At 38.0% G+C, this 24,792-nt stretch overlaps 1 protein-coding gene across 1 annotated transcript in view; it reads left to right on the forward strand.

The window, feature by feature from the left end:
* TMED10 (transmembrane p24 trafficking protein 10) overlaps window positions 1–24,792 on the forward strand; it is a 32,625-nt gene that overhangs the window by 2,526 nt on the left and 5,307 nt on the right. Inside the window, exons 2-3 of the mRNA XM_036913133.2 lie at window positions 13,966–14,077; window positions 17,964–18,037. Of these exons, the coding sequence (XP_036769028.1) occupies window positions 13,966–14,077; window positions 17,964–18,037 (186 nt within the window). The remainder of the gene's footprint in view (window positions 1–13,965; window positions 14,078–17,963; window positions 18,038–24,792) is intronic.

Raw genomic sequence — 24,792 nt, forward strand, 5'->3', positions numbered from 1 at the left:
TTGTAAAAAGAATTAGCTGTAAAGATATAATTAGATTCAGGTTTACCTTTTCGGTGAGGGTACTTATGGGTGGTGGTGTGTACTTCAAGTGGCATCAAGGCAGAGCACCAGTATCTTTTGTGCCCCTTAGAGCTGCTGTGATTGATCAGTGGGTTCAGGTGTGTATGTGTTAGTGTCCTGTTGCTGCTATTACCAATTACCATGAATTTGGTGGCTTAAAAGACACATTTATTTTAACAGTTGTAGAAGTCAGAATTCCTAAAATCAAGGTGTCAACAGGGTTGTGTTCCTTCTGGAGGTTTAAGGGAGGATACATTTCCTTGCTTCTGGAGATCGCCTGAATTCTTTGGTTGATGACCCCTTCCTCCATCTTTTCTTTTCTATTTTTTTTTTAATTGAAGTATTGTATTGATACACAATTTTACAAAGGTTTCTCATGAACAACATTGTTGTTTCAACATTCATCCATATTATCAAGTCCTTACCCTCCTATTGCAATCACTGTCCATCAGGGTACTAAGATGCTATAGAGTCATTACTTGTCTTTTCCGTGCTGTGCTGCCTTCCCGTGTTCCCCCTACATAATGTGTGCTAATCATAATGCCCCTTTATCCCCTTCTCCCTCCCTCCCCACCCACTTTCCTTTTGATAACTGCTAGTCCCTTCTTGGAGTCTGTGAGTCTGCTGTTGTTTTGTTCCTTCAGTTTTGCTTTGTTGTTATATTCCACAAAAGAGTGAAGTCATTTGGTACTTGATGACACCCCTTCCTCCATCTTTAAAGCCAATAGCATAGAATTTCTAAATCTCTCTCCCTCTCTCCCATCCAGCCATCCCTCTCCCCTTCTGCTTCCATAAGGATCTCCTTCTCTGACCTCTCCTGCTTCCCTCTCTTCTTTACACGGACCCTTGTGATAACCTCCTTATCGCAAGACCCTTAATTTAATGACATCTGCAGAACCCCTTTTACCACATAAGAACATAATCACAGGTTCTGAAAATAGGATATGGACATCTTGGGTGAGAGGGCATTATTCTGCCCACCAACGTGGTAACAGTCTGAAGCCTCCATTGTAAATCATCCCGTTAACCTTTCACTTAGGAATCCATTGATGACTGTTCTCTGAATGTATTGTTGCATTAAGGTTGTGAAATGCTGATTTTCTAATTCTGTTATTCCTTCCATTTATATTAGCTGGAATTATTCCTAAAGAATTCATCAATCAAGGCACTTGGTTACCCTGAGATTTGTAATTCATGTAAGAAAGGCAGGATAAATACAGAATTCATTCCTTCTAATTGGCAATTTTCAGAATAAGGAATTGTTGCCCTTGTCATTCCCAATGTAGTCCAAAGAAGTTTTTTTCTTAAGTATTACACCGAATCGTTTTTTGTTGTTGTTTGCTTCACTTTTTAGAGTCGTGTCAGTTGCATCAGTTGCATTTGTTCTTTGGGCTCACACACCCCTTTGGCTCCTGTATTCTTTTGACACAACCTCATTAGGTTTTGATAGCTTCCCTGTTTTGTGGAACAGCAAGGTGTCCTAGGCTCATCTTTTGTATGTCCATTCCCTGACCTGGTAGCAGCTATTCCTCCAAGGAATTCTGGTTCATTTTTGTGGGGAATGGTATTATAGAGACCTCAAGGTGTCATTTTTAACAATTCAATAAACTGTGCAGAGCACAGAATAAATTGTGGGTTTGATGCATCCCTGAGCATGGTTTGCAGCCTGTACCATAGTGTCTGTTCCCTTAGTTCCACTAGCTCTTAAATTTTAACTTCTCATGGCCCAGACTGCCTCAAGGATTCTCTCTATGCATCTTTTCAGCTTCTGAAGTGCAGCTCCTGTGTGCAAGAATCTGATTGGCTCAGCTCCTTTTTATATGCCAAGCCACATTCGTGGTCTTTGAACAGACTGTTGTTGTCGTCTTTGGTTATATGTCTGTGCCTGGTTCAAGCAGCCGTAGTTTGAATTGAGGTTAGGAAGAGAACTGGAGACTTCCTGTAGTGCAAAACCTGGCAAGCTGGGCTTGGCATTTAGTTGTTGCTTTGAATGAGGCAGTCTCCTTTGTGAATGTAGTGCTTGATTGACCTAATACACCTTTTCCCTCATCAAGGAGCACCTTTATGTCCAACAAATATATCAGTGCTGCATATCACTCTATGTTGTAGTTGTGTGTTTATCTGTCTCCTCTGATAAACTGTGGACTCCTTGAACAGAGACTGTGTCTCATCCATCATTGAAATGATTGTATCTACTACAGTGTATGGCACACAGTAGGACTATAGCATAAGGAATGAATGAGCAGATGAATTGGCATTGTCCTTGCCTCATCTCTGATCTTTTCATCTTCGTCCCTCGTTTTTACGTTTCTCTCCCACTCCTGATTCTAAACGTCTAAACACCTTGCAGTTCTTTGAGTACAGGGTCCTCTTAACCTGAACCAATCTGTGTGCTTCCATTACATCCTGTTCTACCTGGCATTTTGTGAAGTCCTTTTTCATCTTTGTGTCTTCAGTTTATTGTACTTTGTACACATTGTTGTACTAAATATTGTAGTCTTATTGTGAAGCCCTGTGGAAAGAGCCTGGCTCTGGAGTCAGATTTGGTTCAGATCTCAGCAGCTCCACTTAAAGGATATATGGCCTTGGGGGTATTACTTAACCTTTCTCTTTGGGTCCCTTGTCTGTACGATGGGGATGATAGATTTCATGGAATTGTTAGAAGGATTGATTGAGATGGTTATTGTTCAGAGTTCATTATGGTGGGCCATAGATATTAGTCTTTTCTGTCCTCTCTGTTAAATGAAAATTGAATTGCTAATCTGACTCTTCTGCCCTATGTCATTGCAGTGACCAAAGAGAGGAATTCTGAGTATTTTGTGATTCTCTTATTCATTCAATAAATGTTTATTTAATATTTAGCATATGCAAAACCTAACTGAGGTCATGGGAGTGAATGGCAGGCAAGGTTCATGATCTCTAGTGGGGAACAAAGACAAAAAGCAAGTTAAAAAATATACACGATTTCAGGTAGTGATAAGAATTATAATGAAAAATCAAGCAGTGGTGGGTAGGGAGTAGTTGATTGGGCGGGCAACAAGTATTTGAGTAGTCAGGGAAGGCCTCTCTGAACAGAGAGAGAAATGTATTGAAATGATGGGTGGATCTCTACTGCAAAGATTTCTGCTTCTGGCCTATATTGAGATGTGTTTTGTGTTGAGATGTCCAGTTGAGTTTATCCCATACCATCCTTCCCTAGTTATCTCACAGATTTTTCACAAAAGCATTTCACAAATAAACCAGGCCAAATAGTATCAGATTCAAAGACTTTGGTGCATGAAACTGAAGCATGAAGTACCATTTCATCATTCACAGTGAATATAGAAATTTCCTCATTACTTCAGGTCTATAATAAAGTCTGTTGTGGAGATTGAGAATCTCAATTCTTTTGATTTTGAATTGAAAGCCACATTTTCATTAAGACTAATTGATATCATAATTGTTTAATAGGCTTCAGTGCCATTTATTATTTAGAATGTTTGTTAATAGTGAAAATTGGAGGATGAATTAATTTTAGGGGATGAGATGAGTTGTTGCCTGAGGGCAATTTATACTCTGGAAATAGATTGCAGAAAGAGAAAAAGCAATTGTGAGTTGTCATAATCATCACCAGAAAGGAAGGAAAATCCTAACGGTAATAATTTAAATCATTTATACCTTTTCAGCCTCTTCCAAATCTAATTGTTCTAATATATTTTCATTGTCCTTTTCCCAGAATGCTAATGCTAACTAAATAGTTCATTTTGTTAAATAAGATTATTTTTATTTTGGATATTATGCCCAGTTATGGTCCCAATCTTTCCTAACTAGCTTATAGATGAGACAGCCAAGCAGATCATTTGAAGAGTCCAGCCTTGAGTCATAGGCCTATTGCAGTTTAAGCCAAAAAATTTTCAAGAAGCATCTTGGCAGTTGGGAAACCATTGGCTTACAACCCCTCCCCCCATACACACACAAAGAACTGTATGAAAAGATTGTGTATGTGTGTTTTATGCTATAGTTTTGAGGTGATTTTACTTGCAACATTTCAGATTATTATTATTGTCTGTGCTGAGGGATGATCTTTTTCTGTGGGGAAAAATATGTCTCTTTCAATTTATATTTGATGTTATATTGATAATATTGTCCAATGGCTAGAAACAGGTCCATAAATAGATGGTTTAGTGTAGAAGGCTAATTGGTACATTAAAACATTTAATAGTATTAAAATCTAGTTTTTTTTGTATTATATACAAAATTTCTAGCCTCAAATTAAAACCTGACCATGTGTTTCCTTCTCCATGAAAGTTAAACAATAGGTTACTTCATTTAAGTCTCTCTTATTCTGTGAGCAGTTGTCCACAGCCTTCTCTGTTTTGAACTGATCTGGAGAAGGGGGCTGCTAAATTTTGAAATTGCTGCACTGTATATCTTTATGATGACTTCTGAAGACTGAGTCTAGTTTCCAGGAAAAGGAACAGATTTATAAAGTTAATCTAGTGGGGTGCAGTGACTTCTGTGCTGTTTCTTATGTGAATTGCTGACTGGTGGTTGATCCAGAGCCATTCTCCTTCATGCATACTCAGCCTGGCAGTCTGGACAGTAGAGCTCTCTGTGAAATCAGCCAGCTGGCCACAGGCCAGAATTTGGGCTCCCAAACAAGCCTTCAACTGGAGGGAGGTTGATGTCATCTGCTTTATCCTGTGCCCCCAACCTCATTGTTCAGCGTAAAGTGTGGGAAATCAAGGGACTAGTTGTTAAGAAAGAACAAGGCTTTGTTTGTGCCTAAAAGGGTCACGCTGGAGGTTTTTACCGTAAATAACTTTGGCACAGTATGAAAAAAAACATTTGATCTGGCTTCACCCCCGCAGTAGTATTGTTAGGGCAGCAACTGGTCTTTCGTTCTCATCCTCTTACCCTTCCTCCCTCTCTTCTTTCCCCTTTATCCCCCTAACTCCTCCTTCCCAGCCAGTCAAGTGTGACGTTTTGCTTGTGTTGAGTTGATTTAGCAAATGCTGGTAGAGGCAGGAAGAGAGCATCTACCCATTATACCAGTGCCTCGAAATTTTCCATTTCTAATTCTTAACACTTCTACAAGCCTCCTAAAGCAATACCTACTTCTGTGTTGTGTTATTCCATTGCTAAATTGTGTTGGAAGTTTGAAAGAATTTAGTATTGCTAAATGCTGATTGTGGCCTCTTGAAGTTTCACTTGGTTCTGGGCAAAAATGTAGATGTGATCCTTTGATTTCAAGGATGTAGTTGATAGACTTGGTACTTGCTCTTATTTGAAAGATGAAGGTAAATTCCTGTTATGACTGTTTAATATAGCTTCTAGATTAGCAGAGTTGTCCATGTACTTCATGTTTGAGAACAGTGGTGACTTGTGGTAGCCTTTTGAAGTTATTTCTAATAAGAGTAAGTCCCCCCTTATCTGTGGGGGATGTGTTCCAAGACCCCTGATGTCTGAAACTGAATAGTACTGCACCCCCCACATATACTATGTTTATCCTATACATGCGTATCTATGATAAAGGTTCATTTATAAATTAGATACAGAAGAGATTAACAATAACTAGTAAAATAGAGCAATTACAACAATATACTATAATGAAAGTTATGTGAACATGGTCTTTCCCTCTCTCTGAAAACTATCCTATCCTATTGTTGCTGTACTCACTCTTCTTTTCATGATGTGACATGACAGCATACCTACTGATAAGATGAAGGGAGGTGAGTGATGTAGTATTGGGCTACTATTGACTTTTTGGTGATATGTCAGGAGGAGGATCATCTGCTTGTGGGACCATGGTTGACTGCAGGTAACTGAAACCATGGATAAGAGTGGACTACTGTACTATTTCTCTAGTCTAACAATATAGCATCTTAAATGATTTGGTGTTCTTTCTACTCTTTGATGTCTTAGAGTTAAAAAGTTTTATGTATTAGAGTTAAAACCCCCATGGCTCAAATTTCACTTACCAAATGAAGAGTATAGACCCACACCCCCTGATAATTATGTATGCAAACCAATCATCTCTTTCCCTCTCCCCACACCTAATGTTGTTGGGTCCTTTGTATAGTTTATTACTTATCAGGTTAAAAAACACATGCAGAAAATGCTGGAGTCATTTTATATTTCTCACTATCCCTTGTTAACAACTACAAGTTTTTTTGAATATTTATTCTTTTAGACATTTGGTATCCCTTCAATTTCTAAATTTTGCTGCTGCTTCCTTGAGAGTTTACCTATCAGTCTTTTTCTCTCTGTATGCAGGAACCATTCAGGCCCTAATCATCCCTGGTTTAGTCGGTGTAGTGTACTTTATCTAGTTTGCCATCCATTAGCACTGTTGGGTTGAAAGAATGGCTAGTGACCTACATGTTTATGGAATTCTGAGTTATCACTAAAAGACAGTTATCATAATAACAATAATGCTAACAATAACAATGACAGTAATGGTAATGCTTGCCATGTGCCAGACAGTGTTCTGGGCACTTTCCCTATATTAAATTTAATCCCCACGATAACCTAATAAAGTATGTTCTATTATTCTTATTTTACATATGAAGCACAGAAAGTTGAGGAACATATCCAAGGCTTTACAAGCCAGTAAGTGGCACAGTTGTGATTTGAACACAGACCTGACGTCTGACTCTAGAACCTTCAGTCTAACTGCTTTGCTGTATTGTCTCTGAAAGGGAGAAGAGGATAGGTGTTTCTGTTACTGCTCATTTTTGTTCAGTGTATCGAGCTTCTGCAAGGGACCTGCTGCTCCTGAAATTCCTGAGCTGGTTATACAGGAGCTACAAGATTGATGGTTATCCTTAAAATAATAGGTACAGATTGTGTACTTAGTGTTACTCCACAGACTTCATGAACCTGAGGAAGACAAGAGTGTAAGTTAGAGCTATTTGAAGGAAGTTACATCTTCAGATTTTCACCACCTATACCAGAGACTCAAGTTTGCTGACCTCTGCTGCAGTGGTAGCACTCCTGGCGAAGAAGTGGTGGTGGTCTTGTTTTAACATATTCTTGGACTACTAGGGTAGGCAGCCAATTCAGCAAATGAAAGCAATGTGTGACGTGTGCCAGTAGGAAAACACAGACTTGCCACATCCCCCATGGACACCTGTCATCTTACAGGAGTGGGTATAGACTTGGCCTCATAAAAAGTTTGTGAAATGTTTGTTTGCTTACTTGGCTCTGAGTAGACTGTAAATTTCTTGGGAATCGAGATAGGCGTATGTATATGTATATGTGTTTAACTTCATCCTTCTGCATAGCATTTTTTTAAATAAGCTTTTTTGTATAGTTTTAGATTTACAGGAAAACAATAAAGGTAGTACAGTTCCCCTGTACCCTACACCTAGTTTCTGCTGTTAACATCTTATATTAGTATGGAGTATTTGTCACAGTGAATGAACTAGTATTGATGCATTATTATTAACTAGAGTCCATATTTTATTCATACTTCCTTAGTTTTTACCTGACATCCTTTTTTGTGTTCCAGGATCCTATCCTGGATATATTATATTTAGTCATGTTTCTTTGGGCTCCAAAGAGATTATGACAGTTTCTCAAGGATTGCCTTGTTTTTGATGGCCTTGTGAGTGTTGAGGAGTACTGGTCAGGTAGTTTGCAGGATGCCCCTCTGTTGGGATTTATCTGATGTCTTCCTTATGATAAAACTGGGATTGCAGGTCTGGGAGAGGAAGACTGCAAGAGGTAAAGGGTTTTATTTTCATCACATCATATCAAGGATATATACTGTCAACATGATTTATCACTGCTGATACTGGTCTTGATCATCTGGCAGAGGTAGTGTTTGTCAAGTTTCTCTACTATAAAGTTACTTTTTTCCCCTTTCCATATTGTGCTCTTTGGGAGGACAGGACATCACTACGTGCAGCCCACACCTAAGGAGTGGGATATTAGGCCTGACCTGAAGGGTGCTGTTGCTACGTAAATTGAGAGTCTTCTGCTTGGGAGTTTTGTCTCTTCTCCCATTTGTTTGTTTAATCATTTGTATCAGTATGGATTCATGGATATTTATTTTATACTTTAGATTACAACCCAATACTACTTTAATTTGTTCAAATTGTTTGCTCAAATTGTTTCCATTTTGACCACGGGAAGTGCTGTCATTTGGCTCCTATATCCCTTTGACATAGCCCCATTCTTGTTTTCTGTTTCGTTTTGAGCACTGTGCTTTCTGGCACTACAAGGTGCTCCAGGCTCATCTTGTATATTTCCTGCCCCAGTCTTGAGATCAGCCATTTCTCCAAGGAGCCCTGGTTCCTTTTATTAGTTAATGGTATTAGAAACCAACATCTAGGTGGATAGTATATTATTTTTTTAAAATCTTTCCTGGTTTTTTTTTTTGTTTTTTTGTTTTTAAACACATGGGATAGCAGCAAGTGGCCAAAAGTAGTCCCATCCTTCTTGCAAGTTTAAGGTAAGGCTGGGAATTCTGTGAGTAGCAAGGAAGAAGTGGTGCTGGAAAGAGCAGAGACCAGGGCATAGGAACATTCATCTAGTTTATCAGATCCCGCCTCTGCATTAGGTCCAGCAGATTGTTACATATGGTCACTGTGAAAGCAACCATTTTAACTGTATTTGTATCTTTATTTAGCAAGGCCATAGTTGAAAATGGAGAGTCTAATACTGGTTGGTCACAGTACTTTATGAGTACCTTCCTGATAAATTGTTATTTGTGTTTAGTTCCAGAAAAGTTATCTCTGAAGATAAATTTGTGAGTTTTCATCAGAAAATAAATGATGTGTAACCCAACTTGTTTCTCTTTTAGTCTTTTAATCTGGCTCCCAGAAAATTTAGAGCCAGATTTATTGTGCAGTATCATTTAGTGCCTAGTTATTTCTTCCTCCTGGTGAACTCTATTCTCTTTTAGTCTTTATTGCTTTATTTGCCTGGTGTTGGGGCCTAACCTTCTTAAAGATCCTTTTGAAGTAGGCAGGGTATTATCTTGAATGTTTGATAAAGGAATGGGGGCAGACTTCAAAAGCAGGACCTGCTCAAGATCTTGTTTACCAGCCACTGCCTAGAATGGTCCAAAAAAATCCATTTCTAAATGAGTTTTATCTTCCCAGTGACCTGTATTCTCACTTACTTGACAGTTTCAGTGCGAGTATTCACATTTTCTTAACATCAGCTATTCTGCATATACAGTTAATACTTTTTACCTAATTTTTAAGTTGTGAACTTTGGTTTGCTTTAATTCAGAAGATGTTATCTAGAAATAAATCTTTATTACTTCCCATTCCTTGATGTCAAATGGGCAAATTTTATGGCTTAATACTACCTTTGTTTGATTAAGAACTATATAATAAATACTATAAGTGTTTTTTACTGTTAAAAGGGAATCCTTTAAAGGCTTGCTGTTACAGTAGGTGAGAGTGTCAGGTCATATTACAAAGGTGGTTGTTAGTCAAATTTAAGAAGAAAAAAATAAAACCTCTCAATTCTTGAGAAACCAGATAATCTTTTAATGTGATCTGTAACCAGAACATTTTAATTGGAGGAAATTTTAAACCATCTTTTCAGCCTATTAGACTTTGCCAGTTTTGACAAGTCACTCAGTTTGGCCCAGTTTTCTATTCTCTAATTTTAGTTACCTGCTGATTTATGTAATTAGGTTGGGCTTAGGGCATGTGATTTTTTTCTTTTCTTCAAGGTCAGTGGCTTAGTTCCTAAACTGTGGCAAAGTTATGAACTACATGAGAAACCTACTGATTTTTCAGGAAAATCCTAGAATCATAGAATGTCCAAGAGTCCATAAGAGCCTTACATGATAGGTTAAGTTGTCAGATTGCTTTAATTTCTTGATATCTGGATAAATGCTCTAATATAGTTGTGTCAGCTGGAGTTCAGATCATAAGAAGTATAAAAATATGGAGTCCCTTAGGGAATTGTGATCATTATCACACACGTTTTCTGAGAGCTGAATTTCATGCTGACAAAAGGTACAGGCAATGATGGGTCCTTTGCCTTCAGCCTCTTGTAAAGCATTTGAGTCTTTGCCCTAGCATGAATGTTTAATACATTTTCAGATGTCATAGAAAGAACCAACAAAGCAGTGGTTCTACCATGATTGTAGCTCCTCAATACAATGTAGGAGAGGACAATTTAAACAATTTTTACCCCTTCTGAGTACTAGTTGGAGGTGTGGATTGTGCTAGTCTCACACACACACAGACAAATAAATGGCAGACTTCTTGATTTAATTTACATCAAGTATAGTACTTGATGACAGATTTTTGCCAGTGCCTTAATGAGAGGTTTCTGATCTGCACCTAGGCTCCTTTATCATCTAGAGAGTCTCCTATCTTTAATAATTTTTTCAAAGAACCATTTTAATATCTTAGGCGGATGACAATCATTTTAGGAAATAAAATAGTTGGGCAAATGTGTGCCACATTTTGTAAGCCAGATTAAGTTGGGTTGTTTGTCCTAGGCCAGTAACCTGGCCTCCTAGCTTATCTGACCATGGAGATGATGACATCTGTGATAACTAACTGTTCAAGGCTGCACCCTTGATACTTATTCCCTGCTAGCCTTTTCTGACTTCATTTACCTTTAAACATTTCTAGCAACCTGTAATCCTTGCCTTCCCCTTTAAGACTTAAACTAGTGCAGTGAGCTTATTTTTATTCAGATATGCCTTGGAGAAGTTCTACATTTTATGCAACTTTATTCATAGGAGCAAATCCAAATTAGAATTTTTAGGTCAGCTTGGAATGTGAAAATTGTTATTCCTCTAGCCTGTCTTTTGCTTTTACAAATTGCATTGTGATTGTGGGGGCTAGGGAATGGGAAGTGTGAGTATGTGATAGGTGGACAGATTCTGAAGCAAGAAAGAATCACCTCACACATGTGACTACACATTACTTTGGGATTTTATGAGTTCCCAAGCCTTTTTGGCTTATATGTGTGTATCTAAAGTAGTTCTTTGTTATGCTTTTTCTTTTAGTTGATAATTCAGAAAAAGTATCACATGAACAAAAGCCCTTTAGGAGTCTTCAGAGCTAAATATTCCATTGCAGATTATTTGGTAATTGCTGACTTCACAGCCTCTACCTTAGCCTGCCTGCTAATCCCTCTAAAGTGGAGAACACAAACTGGACAGTGCTAAGTCCCACTTGACAGGACTCTCAGACTCTCTGACTCACTCCAACCTAAAGAATCTTAACACATTCTGTTGGTCTTTGTTGACTTCTGTGTATTCTACTCCTTTTAGACATTCCTTTTGTGGGGAGGCAACTTTAAATGTGGAAAGAGCATGGGTTTTAGACTGCTTCAAATCTACCTACTCAATGTATTAACTGTGTGAGAATGGAGGGTTGCTAAGTTTCCTTATCCATAAAATGGGGATAATAAGACTGGCCTCTGTGAGTTGTCATGATGATGAACAATTATATATGTAAAGTTGATAACATAATTTCTTGATCCCCTTATCCTTCTAAACCACTTAATTGCAGAACTGCAAGCCTAAATCACCTAATACTTTTCTTTGCTCCTGCATCCTGGCTGCTAGGGCTTGCCACTAGAAATCTGTGGTCTGTGATCTCAGCTGAGTCCTCAGTGGTGCCTAGCAGTTCTTTTATGTGCTTCTAGTCAGCTTTCTTCCTGTCCCATGCAGAGGTCAGAAATTCATGGCCCAGAAGAACTTGATTCTGTAGACATCTTTTGTTTGGCCTTGAGATAGTTTTTCAAATTTGGGATTCATTGGAAGTTATTTAAAAATTAGGAGATTTCAAATAAAAGTTAAAATATCTAACTTCTATTGAAAAATAGGATTATCTGAAAACCTGGCATGCTAATGGCAGTCACTGGTTTCTCCCTCAAGACAAGCCCGTCTAGTCTGGTCTACCCCACTGTCCACCACATCCTGTGGACTTAACACTAGTCCATTAAACTCAGTTACATTGCTTGCTTGATCCTTATGGCATTCACTTTTGAGTCTCATCCTGTGGGCTCTCCCTCCTTTCTTTCAGATATGTCCTCTTTCCTCCATACCCAAATATCTCACCGTATCTAAGTGGGAGAACTGGAATAGTGTCCTAACCCATCATCTTATCTCTAGTATTGTCCCTCTTGAATCTGTCTTTGCAGTATTGTCAGGCTCATCTTTCTAAACTGCAAACTGAGTCACATCACTTTCTTGTTTTAAATTCTTCATTGTCTTTCTACTTTGTACTAAATGCTGTTGTAGTTCTACATGATCTGGCTGTTACCTCTCTAGCCACTTAGAAGCTCTCTGTGCCTCAGTCTCCTCCTGTGGAACATGGGGGAAATAATAGTTCTCACAGGGTTATAATGACAGCTAAATTTAAAATGCATGTAAAGCATTTGACACAGCACTCAACACTTAGTAAGTGTGCAGTAAATATTAGCTATTAGTATTATGATGATACCATGTTGTTGTTGTTGTTGTTGTTGTTTCTGGACCCCACACCTTCGTATTTGCCATGTCTTCTATACTGAATGTCTTTACCCCTACTCTTCCCTTGATTGCAGCTCATCCTTCGGGAACCAGCTCATATGTCCCCCTCCTCTGTGATATACTCCCTGGCCCTCCATAATCCTGTGGCATCTGCACATATGTGTAGGCATGCACTCCTCACTTTGCAGTGGAGTCTTCTCATGAACTATCTTCCACATCCTTGTATCCCCAGTGATCAGCGCAGATCTAGGCATCTTAGATGCTTGACATATTAATGAATGATCCACTTCATTCATGGCGGAAGATATTTGGTTAATATTACTGCTGTTATTTTGGGGAAATGTAAAAGTTGTGCCATAAAATCTTCTTTATTAACTCATCACTTCAAGTTTGTCTAGCAGTGATAACTATTCTTCAGTTAGTATGTTTTTTTCCCCCAAAATAAAACTATTTCTGACCGTAATTGAATTATATGTGCCTTTGTAGAAAAATCAAAAGAAAATAACATATAAAGAAGAAATCTCACTAAGAAATAATTAATGTTATTAAAGTGCTTTCAATACATAAGCTTATCTGTGTGCTGTTCAAATTTCTGTATTTAAAATTTGATTTATAAATGAATCTTGTTTTACGAACATCATTAAAACATCCAGTGTAATATAATGAAGCCACTACTTTTGTGTTCCACATTGCAAGTAGCTTCCTATCTTAAGTAATGAAATGTGCCTTCTGTTGGACAGCCATGTGCTCTACAAAAGAAGACTGAGATCTGATCTGTCATATTACTGTGTCATTCCTGTATTTTATATGTGACCATTCACTTATCAATATATGCTACTACTTCTGTGCTTATCGGCCATTCTTCAGGAATGGAGCAGTCTAAGTTTGGAGAACTAAAGATAACAAGTTGTTAAGGAATTACCATTGGAGGAAGCCAAGAATGTCTCTTTTAAGAGAAACTTGTTTATCTCACTTGTCTCTCTCCCACCCCATGTAGCCATTGACATAATTGATATGAAATTTGTGGGAATAATCTCCGAGATCTTTTCTTCTCTGTGCACACCTTCTTTTCCTTTACTCTTTATAGCAGGTGTTTCATTTCCACTTTGTGCCTTCACCTCCAACGCATCAAGATTTGTTTTACAGAAGAAATGTGTTCGTACATATCTTTCTCCTTTCTGTAGTATGTTCTTTTGGTAATTGTGGGCTTCCATTTTTGTGGCATTTCCCTTTCTAGGGAATGATACTGGGTCTGCATTCTATATAGGGAACTTTTGCAAATAAGTCCTATTTATATCAGCTTCTTGGTATGGTAAGACATTGAGTAGCAGCAATGTATTTTAACTTGAAATGTGGAGAAATACCAGTTGTATAGACAGTGTCTCATTCCATTTCTCCAGTTTTTGTAAGTTCTCTTCTTGTGTGTTACTTGCTACCTGTTCTTCATACTCTTTTTATTTTAGATCACAGATTCTGCTGGCCATATTCTGTACTCCAAGGAAGATGCAACCAAGGGGAAATTCGCCTTTACCACTGAAGATTATGACATGTTCGAAGTATGTTTTGAGAGCAAGGGTAAGTAATTGGAGTATTTCCCTGAATTAGGCATCTTCCCTCAAGTTAGAGCATTAACTTTCCCTCTTCGGCCAGCAGAAAGAGGAAATGAAAACTACATTTGCTGGGTTGTACACACATACAAGTGAAAGTTGGCTATTCAGTAGAGTTCTTTGCATGCAAAAGTAGGCATTTCTTGAATGGTATGATGTACTTGACTTGAATGATAGAGTTGAATTTGGTATAGATGCCAGAAAATAGTGCATTTATATGCTAGTGACAGGTTTTTTTCTGGGTTTAGAAGTAGGGTCTGTCTGACAATATATGACAAGGTAGAAGCAGTTTGGTATCTAGAATACTTGCTATTTCCTAGTCTTAATATCTTACTCTGGATTCTTCTGTGTATCTCAAAGCCAAGATCCCCTAGTAACCTTTAGGTTGATTACCTGATGGCTTTTGTGCTCAGTGGTGGGTGAAAAAGTAGATTCCTTTTCACTACCCATTTTTTAGCTTCAAGGACACTAGACTCTAAAAACTGTATGCATTTATATTTGTAGTATTAGTTGGAACCCTTTGGGGCTGCAAGACATAAAAAATATAAACTGGCTTAAAGGAAAAAAAAAGACCACCTGACTCTCTGAACCAGGAAGTCGGCAGTGTGGTGCTGACCTTGGGCACTGCTGGATCTTGGAGTTTTAACAGTATTATTGGAACCCCACCTCTCTTTTGGTACTTCTCTGCATGGTATGAAAAGGACTTCTACCAATTTTACATTTATAGACTGTTCAGAACATATGATCCTAGAAGAAGAGCAGGCATGTTTGCCACCAATGCCAGCAGATTGCCAGGAATAGCAGATCAATTGTCTGCTTTTGACAGATAACCAAGAATCGACTCCCATGATCTAAAGTTGGTCTTTTAGTCTAAAAGCTAAGGGAGTTTGCCTGAGGTAAATGGAATAATAGATTAAGAATAGAAAACTAAAGGACTTTAACAGTGATTTCATGACTGATAGCCTTCTTCCTACCCCTGCCCCTGCCAGTTCCAGGATGTGTCAACAATATTCTAGACATGTCCACATGGTTGCGCCACTCTTGCCTCAAAACCAAGATGTCTAAGAAAACTTACAGAAACTGGAGAAATGGAACAAGATGCTCTCTATACAAGTGTGTTCTCTTTCAGACTAGCTCCCCTCTCTCACCAGTATTACCACCGTCCTTCCAGTTTCTTGGGCTCGCAATTTTAAAATTATTTTTGTCTTTTCCAGTCAGTCATCAAGTTATACTGATACTTCTTTCAAGATATCTTCTTTATTTGTCACCACACATATCTGACCTTTTAAATCACGAATTATGTCATTATCCTTCTAACTGATGGCTCTGCTTTTAATTTACCCAAATACTGCTATCAGATTTATCTCCTGAGACACATCTGTTTATTAAATGCCCTTATGTGCCAAGAGCTCTTCTAGGTGTTGGAGAGATATCAGTGAATAAAATAGAAGTCTCTGCTCTCATAGAGCTTGTATTTTCATTGGAGCAAACAGACAGGAAATAGATGTAAGCCAGGTGGTAATGAGGGCTTTGGAGAAAAAGCAAACACCTTGAGATGCTAAGCATGTCTCAGAAATACCATTTAGTGGCTTCCTCTAAATAGTATATCACCTACTGATTGAATTATTTATTTATATATATTGTGTGTGTGTGTATCACAGCCTTGTTTGAATGTCTCATGTGTATATGCTTTATGTTTTATATTCCCAGTTTTAAAGTCTTTGAAGATAGAGATTATCTCTTGTTCTGAATTTCTTATATGTCTGTGCTATGCATGTAGATAACTAGGAACTAATTTAAAATATATGTGCATGTGTGTGTGTATTAATGTGTAGATACACATGATAGTCAGCATTCAATTTCTAATTTCATTTGTGCTCTTTTTGTTTCTAAATGAAGACCTGATGCCCTACAGTCTTCAGACCTTTTAAAAGACTGTCTATTTAGCAGGCAAATGAAGAGAGTAATTACTGAAGGGTCTTCTTACAAAGAAGACCCTTTCGGGCCATTATGTCAGCTAAGGGATGGGCTGACTATTCAGTGCAAGAGACTGCAAGGTCTGGAGTCAGCAGCCGAGGACATGTGGTTTTGTGGCTTCACTTGTGTTTGAACAGTGCTAATGTTGTGCTGTGGCAGAGATAGTGGGAAGAGTCTTAGGTAGAGAATATCTTGATCATTTGGACCAGGTGGGGCTGTAAGCTGTTTGGATTTCACAACTTTTTAAAGAGGAAGGAGAAGCAAAAATTTGCATTGCATCTCTTAGGGGCAGCACTCTGACCAGGATTACACATGGGCTTTGGGAGAAGAGACGTTCTGGGTGCCGTTTTGTGTTGTTAGTTTTGTTTGGAGACAGTAGTTTAATGCCCAGAAGTTATCTGTGACTTGTCATAGTTTCTTTCTTTTTTACTGGAATGAAGTTGTATAGCTGTCTTAGTTTATTGGTTTCAGATATACAACTGTCTTAGTTTCTTAATACTACCTATTTAGTCTTATTTCTGTTGCTTTCAAATTGCTCTTTCTAGTCTATCCAAAAGAACATCTTTACTGTCTTGGAAACATCATACTTATTTCAAAATCTGAGCCTTTGACCATGCTTCTTCTGCCTTCTGAATAGAATACATTGTCCTCCCTTCAGGTAGCTCCCTCATTAGTGAAGCCTGTCCATATCTCTTCCCCTCTCTAATCTGTGCTCCATAGCAGTGATTATCTGAACCAATTTTGTTTTCTTGTTAAGTTTTATATTGCTTTTATGTTTTCACTATAACTGTTAACATGTATTTTATGTCTTAGCTCTCCATCAAAATATTTGAAGGCAGAGATGATAATTTCTAGCACAGTTGTGGCACCCAGTGACTTCGGCCCGTTTCAGAAAACCTCTAATATCTCTCAGGCAGCAGAGGGTACAGTACCATTCTCTGTACTTTATGGTCTCATGGAAATCCCAGTGTTTAAATGGCACTGTTTCTCAGAACTCCTAATTTCATGCAGGCAGTTTTTTATTTTATAAATCTTCAGGTGAATCCCAGGGGAGTGGGGCTGAGTAATTTTCTGGGACTCTTTCCCTTTCTTCTCCTTGATGATTTAGGATAAGAAATCTGTTTTGATCACACTGCATCAGATTACCTTTTCTAGTATGAACAGGCGCTGCTGGCCCTACTATCCCAGATAAGCACTTCTCTTCCTAAGAAGCATCTCTGAGAAATATACTCTTAGTGTCAAGTATTTTCTTGGGCTTTTTCTTTTAAGGGTTTTGTGGAAATAGTTTTATCTGTAACATTGTATTTATCCATTGAAGTGGTCTTGTATTGACCAAAGTGTTTGAATTAAAGTGGAATATTAGATTGTGTGTTCTTTGCAGTAGTCATGTTTGTATTAAGTAAATCCAAACTTTGTGTATACTCAATAGTCCTTTTCTCAGAATTTGACAGGGCAACCTTTTCAGATATGGAAGAGTACCTTTTCAACCTCAGTTGGTGCCTACTACCTATTGGTCAGTACGCCACTCACTTGTATACTGTTTTGACTTGTGAGTTTTATTTCCTAACCCAATAAGCTTGTGTGTTTTCTCTTCTCCTATTCTAGTACCAGCTACAGTATCTTGTGTCCTGCCCACTCAGAGATGTTTGCCAACAGCATGTTCTCTTGCTTTCCGGCACCCCACACAGATAGAGGCTTTGTCTGGAATGCTTGTGATTTTAGCCAGATCCAGGAATTTTCTGCAGCTGAGGTGGGGGAGGCATTGCGGCTGTTTCCCTCTATTGAGAGGGTAGGAGTTAGGGAGAGGGGAGGGCGGCTGGGTGATTTCCCAGAATTTTAAATATTCCACACAATGAATCCTTTGATTTCTTTCTCAGGAACAGGGCGGATACCTGACCAGCTCGTGATCCTAGACATGAAGCATGGAGTGGAGGCGAAAAACTATGAAGAGGTACATCCTGCTTTAACAGCCAGAAGAGGCAGCAGCTCGCTGTGCTAGGAGGTTTCTGGGACCTAGTCAGGCCAACAGGCTGTGGTTTTTTCAGCAGTCCTGTGACAACCAGCTATAATCTTGATACAAAAAAGTTGTATTAACAGCCTTGAACAATAATTCTGGCTGAGCTGTCAGCCAAATGACTGAACCAACTGTGTCATAGAAATGTGGTGCGATAAAACACTCAAGCACAGGCCATAGTGCTCTTGAGACGGAAGCCAGGTACTATTTATAAATTTTTAAAGTTGGAATTCATTTCTGTGATAATGTCCAAGGTTAAGAAAAATGATCTGTTTTTAATTCCTAAGGCCTTTATTCTTAAACTGACACACACACACACACACACACACACACACACACACACACCACACACACACACACACACACACACACACCCCACACACACACACACCCCACACACACACCACACACACACACACACACACACACCACACACACACACCACACCCCCACACACACACACCACACACACACACACCACACACACACACACCCCACACACACACACACACACACACCGTCCAGGGCACAAATTCAGTACCGTTTCGACTTGAACAACTGTTCTGCTATTGAGAAAAATAATGGTCAAAAGTAGCTTTTGGTTAAAATAATTTCACACTTTTAAGGAAGAGAGCAGGATGGGAGAAGAAAATTCAAGAGACTAGGGATAGTGATAGTAAATAAAAATTTTGTGAACAGAAAGTATTTTAGAGTATAAAAACTGACATTTGGATGGTAGGCAAGTAGAGGTGTGCATAGAGTATAAGGGGAAAGGAGACTGAGCCTTTGTGATTTCTATTAAGATAGACTTTGGGGGCAGCACAGAATGATTCTTCAAATGAAGAGCACCTTTGAAAAACCACAAGAACAATGTAAGACTGAAGGATTGATCTTTTCAGAAAGATAAGAGTATTTTTACCCAGATCAGAGTCTTTTTACAACAGTGAGTATGTGAGGGCATGAAGAAGTCGTGGCATACCAGAAATGTTAAATGGCTTTTGAAGAATGTAAGCTAAATAAATGAAGGGAAGTTATTTTAAGTGATTTAAGAGAATTTTCTGGGAATGATGGAACAGAAGTTGCCCTGTCTTTGGTCAGGACTTGGAAGGGAAATATCCTCAGATGAAGAAGATTGGAAGTGACTGGCTAATTCTGCAACAGGAAGTAGAAGTAGGATAGTGCAGCTTTTCCAATCTTCCCTCTTTTTCCTACTTCAAGTGTTCAATTGAGCAAATTAGATTGATTTATTTGTAGGCAGTAAACAGGAGTGAGTGATACAGTAGTGAATGGAAGACAGTTCCCAGTAGAGACTTTGATTTGCTTATTTCTGTCTCAGGCAAGTTTAATTAAAATAAATAAAGAGAGCCTGTTTGATGAACTTAATAATAAATTTAAAAGTACTTTTAAAGCCTTCATAGTTCAGGAGGATCTTAATTATGTTTAAATAAGATAGTGTATATTAAAGTGCTGCTGTGAGATAGAGTAAGTAAAATAGCTGTTATAAGGTGGAGAAATAGGTAAAATGATTTTCGGTTTTTGATTACTGCTGCTGCTACCTGACCTCAGAGCATTCTCTAAGGAAGCACTCATTGAATTCCTACTATGTGCCATTTTACCTGTTGTAACTTTCCCCTAATATGATGGCTATCACTAAATGGTATATATTAAATAACAGGGCACTTGATTGGACATTACGCATAGCTTGTTCTCTACTAAAACAGATGGTATTGTGAGTTTACATATAGAGTGATGTGGACATCACTGTCTTATAGCATTTTAGAACCCCTATATTTCCTGGAATTTCCCCATCCTTGGACTTTGTTGACATCGGGAAAAGGCCTTTATCTTTCCTGACCTTTTGCTTAACCCAAGAGGGGAATCCCTAGCAGAAAGGAAACCACAGCACTTCCTTTGCCTGCTTCCTGCTTTGGAAGTCTGGCACGTCCTAAACCTTTCTTTACTTACGTACATGGTTACAACACAGCTCCACATTCTGTTTCTTAATCAAGAAACCCCTGCCACTACTTCTTTGGCGACAAAACTCCTTCTCCTCACCCCTTGCACCACCCCCTCAACAAAAAAAAAGGCAGATCAAATTGAGACACAGGAGAAGTGGTTATGACATGGGCCAAAGACCAGGCCTTTTCTCAGCTTATGGCTAGGCTCCCTTGAACCTTACTGAGAAATAGCTGTTAGTTGTCTCTGGACTAATGCCTGTGACGAGAAAATGAATAATGAAAGAGCTTGTTCCTTGGTTAATTACCAGAGAGCACTGAGCATATGTAGAGGTTTTGAGGCATTATTTTCAGGCTCTTGAAGTAATGGAGAGCCTTTCTCTCCAGAGGATTTGGGTCTTTTGGCATCAGTATTATTTAGATTTAGGAAGGTGGCACATTTAAAAATATTCTTATACATTTCTCTCCCTCACATTTGTGGCCTTCATAATTCTGAATTCCCATGTGGTTCTGTAAAATTGAGTAGTAATCAGTGTCCTAATAGCTAGGCAGAGTACCACACTTCCTCCCTAATAAATTATTATGGAGGGCTTAATTAGTTAATACACATAGAATTGCTGTATAAACATAATAGAAATGAAAGTGATATTTGAAAGAATGCTTGCCGTATTGTAAAGAACTATACTATAGAGTTTTGTAGCTTGGATTCTTGAGAGAATGAATGTTCATGTCCTCAGAAATAAAGCACTTTTGATTCTCTCTGTTATATTTTTAAGGACCTATCACCACTATGTTTTGCCCATCAGAAGGGGGGCATCTTTGTAGAATCGATACTTGAATTGAGTCACTTTCTTTTTAGTTTGTGGTCCATGAACTAGAGCAGCTGTTTGCAGGGACTTACTATCTAATTGTGTAGTTTTGGGAATGAAGGCAGTTAGCTATCTCAAATACCCTCTAACTCTTGGGCTGTGTATGTTCCTTCTTGCCATGGATGTCAGTGTTTTCAACATGACTAAAATCCTATTTTGCCTAGGGTTTTTAAATCAGTCTGGTATTTGCTGTCAGCATATACACCAAAAATACAGTTGCCCTCACCGGAGTAACAGCTGAAGATTTTACAAAAGTTCTATTTCCCTGTATGTGCTCATGAAGGAGGAGCTCTGGTTCTACATACCAGATCCAAAATCACTTTCTTGATATAAGTTAAATGAAATACCGTGGGTAAGGCATCTGACACATAGTTGGTCAATTCAGTAGATTTTAGCTCCCTTCTCTTCCCTTTCTGGAGACTGCCAAATTCTATGACAGAGTAAACAGGATCTTGCTAAGTTTCATTCAGATCTAAGATTGGCAGTATTATCTGGACTTACTTTGGCATATTGCCCTTTTGAGCATCTGTGAAGTGGCTTGCATACTCTTGATTGTGTTAGACTAGATGGTTGCTTTTAATGCTGTGCGTCTACAGTGTGTAGGTAGTGGTGGTGGTGGGGCATGAAGGTAAGAAAGTCGTTACTCTGAATTAGGCGTACCACAAAAAGCCTCTCTTCAGTGTCTATTCCACCAGAAAAAATAATCTAGTGATTCTCTAGAAGCTACTTTCACATGTGTGTTTTAAGATGTAATTTTTAAGAGTTAATACCTTTCCTTGCTACAGTTACATTAACTCTGAAGTCTTTAGAGTGAAATCATCATTAGAGGAGTGGAAGATTTTGATATGGTTTAAAAAGAGTAAATTTACATTATTCTGGAGGTGTTGTAGATATGCAGGGAAAGGCTTTATAACTTAGCTTTTCCAAACAGTACCTACAACTGCAAATGGGTGTGATAGGTAACTGGTAGAGAGGACTTTCACCTAGGCAGTGGGCCTTGTGAAAATGAATGCTTGAGTGAAAGTAGACTCAGAGTGCTCCTAACATATGGGAAGCACTTGCTTCAGGGGGCCAGCAGCACTTACTATCTGGTATGAGAAAGTTGGCTTCCTTGAAGAAGGCATATAAGGGACATAGCAGGTCAGTTGCAAGTGTTTTCCATGTGTCAGGTATATGAACTAGTGTACATTGTTTTAATTTCCTTGAGTTCAAGGGCCAAAGTAGTTTGGAAGAAAATGATAAAAATAAAAACAATGTGAATATATTAATTGTGTGGCACAGTCTGAGTGTTGTAGAGCTTTAGGAAGGAGGGAATCCTTGTGGACAGGAGTGGTTAAAGGAGGCTTGGTGGTTAATGCTTGTAAGGTTGGTAGGATTTGGGCACACTGAGAATATGCCTTTTGAAGTCAGGTTTGGTTTTGCTTACATTTTATAGCAGAGTTTTGTAGTTTTGATGCTGAATAAATGCTTTGATGACCCTAGGTAGGGAGTCAAGAGACCATATTCTGCTAGTTTTGGCCTTCTACTGAGTAACTTTATGTAATCTTCATTTTCCTTATTTGTAAAATGAAGTCCTTTGTAGCTATAATATTTTGATAGTAGTTAAGTGTAGCCTGCAAGGGGAATGTTGCCCCCTAGTGGGGAACCTGCGTTGCACATTGTCAGGTAGGCTTTGCTTTCATCAAGCTATTGGCAAAACTCTTTTATCATCGCCATCCGTGGAAAAGAAAAGTAGATTAGAAGAATAATGGCCTGCCTTCATGAAACCTGTATAATTTCATACTCTTAAAGATACTTTGAACATTACATCAGATGTTTAAAAGAGTAAAACAATAGTCAGTTGGGATTTTGTTGGAGGTTTTCTTGTTAGCTTTTTGTACTGACTATGATATAAAGTCTTAATGATACTCATTAAATGTTAGTCCTGGGCAAGCAAAGAGGGTTTTCCTGAGAATATTTATGATGATTTGTTTTAAATTTTTGCTCTATTAATCTGTAAACATTAAAATAATAATGGCATGAAACCCAAGAAATTTTACTACTAAACTGGACAACTTACCTAGACTCTTAACAGCCTAATACAGCTTATTCATTTCACCTTTGATCTACAAAAACTTTGTGTCACTGTCATCTGGTTTTCTTCATCAAATTTTTAGTACCTACAGAATAAACCCAGACTTGGATTCCATTCCCAGCTCCACCAAGCTTTCAGACCTTGGGCAAGTTATTTAATACTCTGAGCCTTAATTTCCTCATCTGAAAAATTGAGGAGTAATAATATTTACATTATGTAAAGTTATAAGGATTAAGTAAGATTGTAAGATATAAAATACACATCACATTCTGGGTATGTACTAAGAGGTCTAGTTCATTATACTAACTTGTTAATTCTCTGCCTCAGTTTAACTCCAGCCTAACATTTGAATCTTACATTTGTTTTTACCCACCACCTTCCCCTTAAACACATGTGTATGTTGATCTATGAGTGCACGCATGTATGCGCACACACACACACACACACACACGTTTATCAGACTCCGTATGACTAGACCTACTCATGGTCTCCTGAACACACCTTGTACTTTCCTCCCTCCGTGTTTTGGTTCGCAGGTTCCCTTCAACCTTGAGTGTCTTTCTCTCTCATCTCTTTCAAAATCCTGCACAACTTGTGAGACCTAACTCATTCACTTCCTGTTAAGCATTCCTTTATTCTTCAAATGCATAATGCCTCATATTATCATTATAGCTTTATATGGGAGCCTCTCCACCACACTGGACTTCTTAGGAGCAGAGATCATAATTTATCTTGGTGCCTTGCACATAGTAAACAGTCAAGAAAACATTGTTATTAGGGTCTTAAAATGTTCAAAAAATTTTTTTTGTTTGATTTCTAAGTTTAGATTAAACATAGAAATATATCCATTATATTTACCATTGAGTATCCAGGATGTGTCAGATGGTTGAATTAGCAAGTTGGTTTTCAATATTGTTTTAGTCTCGGCAATTCCTTTAAGTTTCTTAGATTTTAAATTAATACCAAGAATAGAGTTATTAGGTAGAGGTTTTTTTAAGGAAAAGAGACCTTCATCCCAGTCATAAAAGTCTGAAAATAATTTACTGAATTATGGACAATATTGAGTAGGGATTTCATTGAGGAAATAAAATCTTGGAAGATAGGAATTGGGCTGTTTGGTTATGAATAGAATAGAAGTATAATCTGGAATAGGATCTATACTAGAAAAGGGGAGTTGGTGATGAAGCAAGCAGTGACCTGTATGCAGTATGGAATGCTGTACAACTGTTAAGAAGAATGAGGTGAATTGGTGAATCTACAAGCACTAAAGTTTTTTGAAAGAGCTTGTGAAAAAAGCAAACTATAGAACAATGTATATATTATGATCTGATTTAAAAATATATTTTTAGTTACATTTTTCTGTATACTTTTGTATACATACAAAAGCATAAAAGTGTATATCTTTTAACAAGCTCTAGAAAGATATACACCAAGTTCATAACCATGGTTACCTCTGGGAAGAAATGTGTGAATAAAGGAATTGAGGAGCTATGAAGGTGGGCTTTTGTTTTTATTAATTTTCTTCTGGATAGTTTAATTCCTTAGCAGGAGAACATATTTGTGTGTTGCTTGTACAACTAAAAAATAAATGAAACACTAGAAACAAAAAGGATTGGGAAAAGGTTTTTTGAGTTATAATCTACAAAGGCCATCCTCAGTACCAAGTTTATTTTAATTCCATCATCCTTTTTCAGGTTTTAGGTCTTTGAGCTATTTTCATTTAAACAAAAACAAAGGTGTATATATTAGGGGGGTGTTTAGAACTCTTCAATGTAATTTTTAAAAATACTATTT

This window comes from Manis pentadactyla, chromosome 11 (assembly GCF_030020395.1).
Source record: "Manis pentadactyla isolate mManPen7 chromosome 11, mManPen7.hap1, whole genome shotgun sequence".
Classification (NCBI taxonomy): domain Eukaryota; kingdom Metazoa; phylum Chordata; class Mammalia; order Pholidota; family Manidae; genus Manis; species Manis pentadactyla.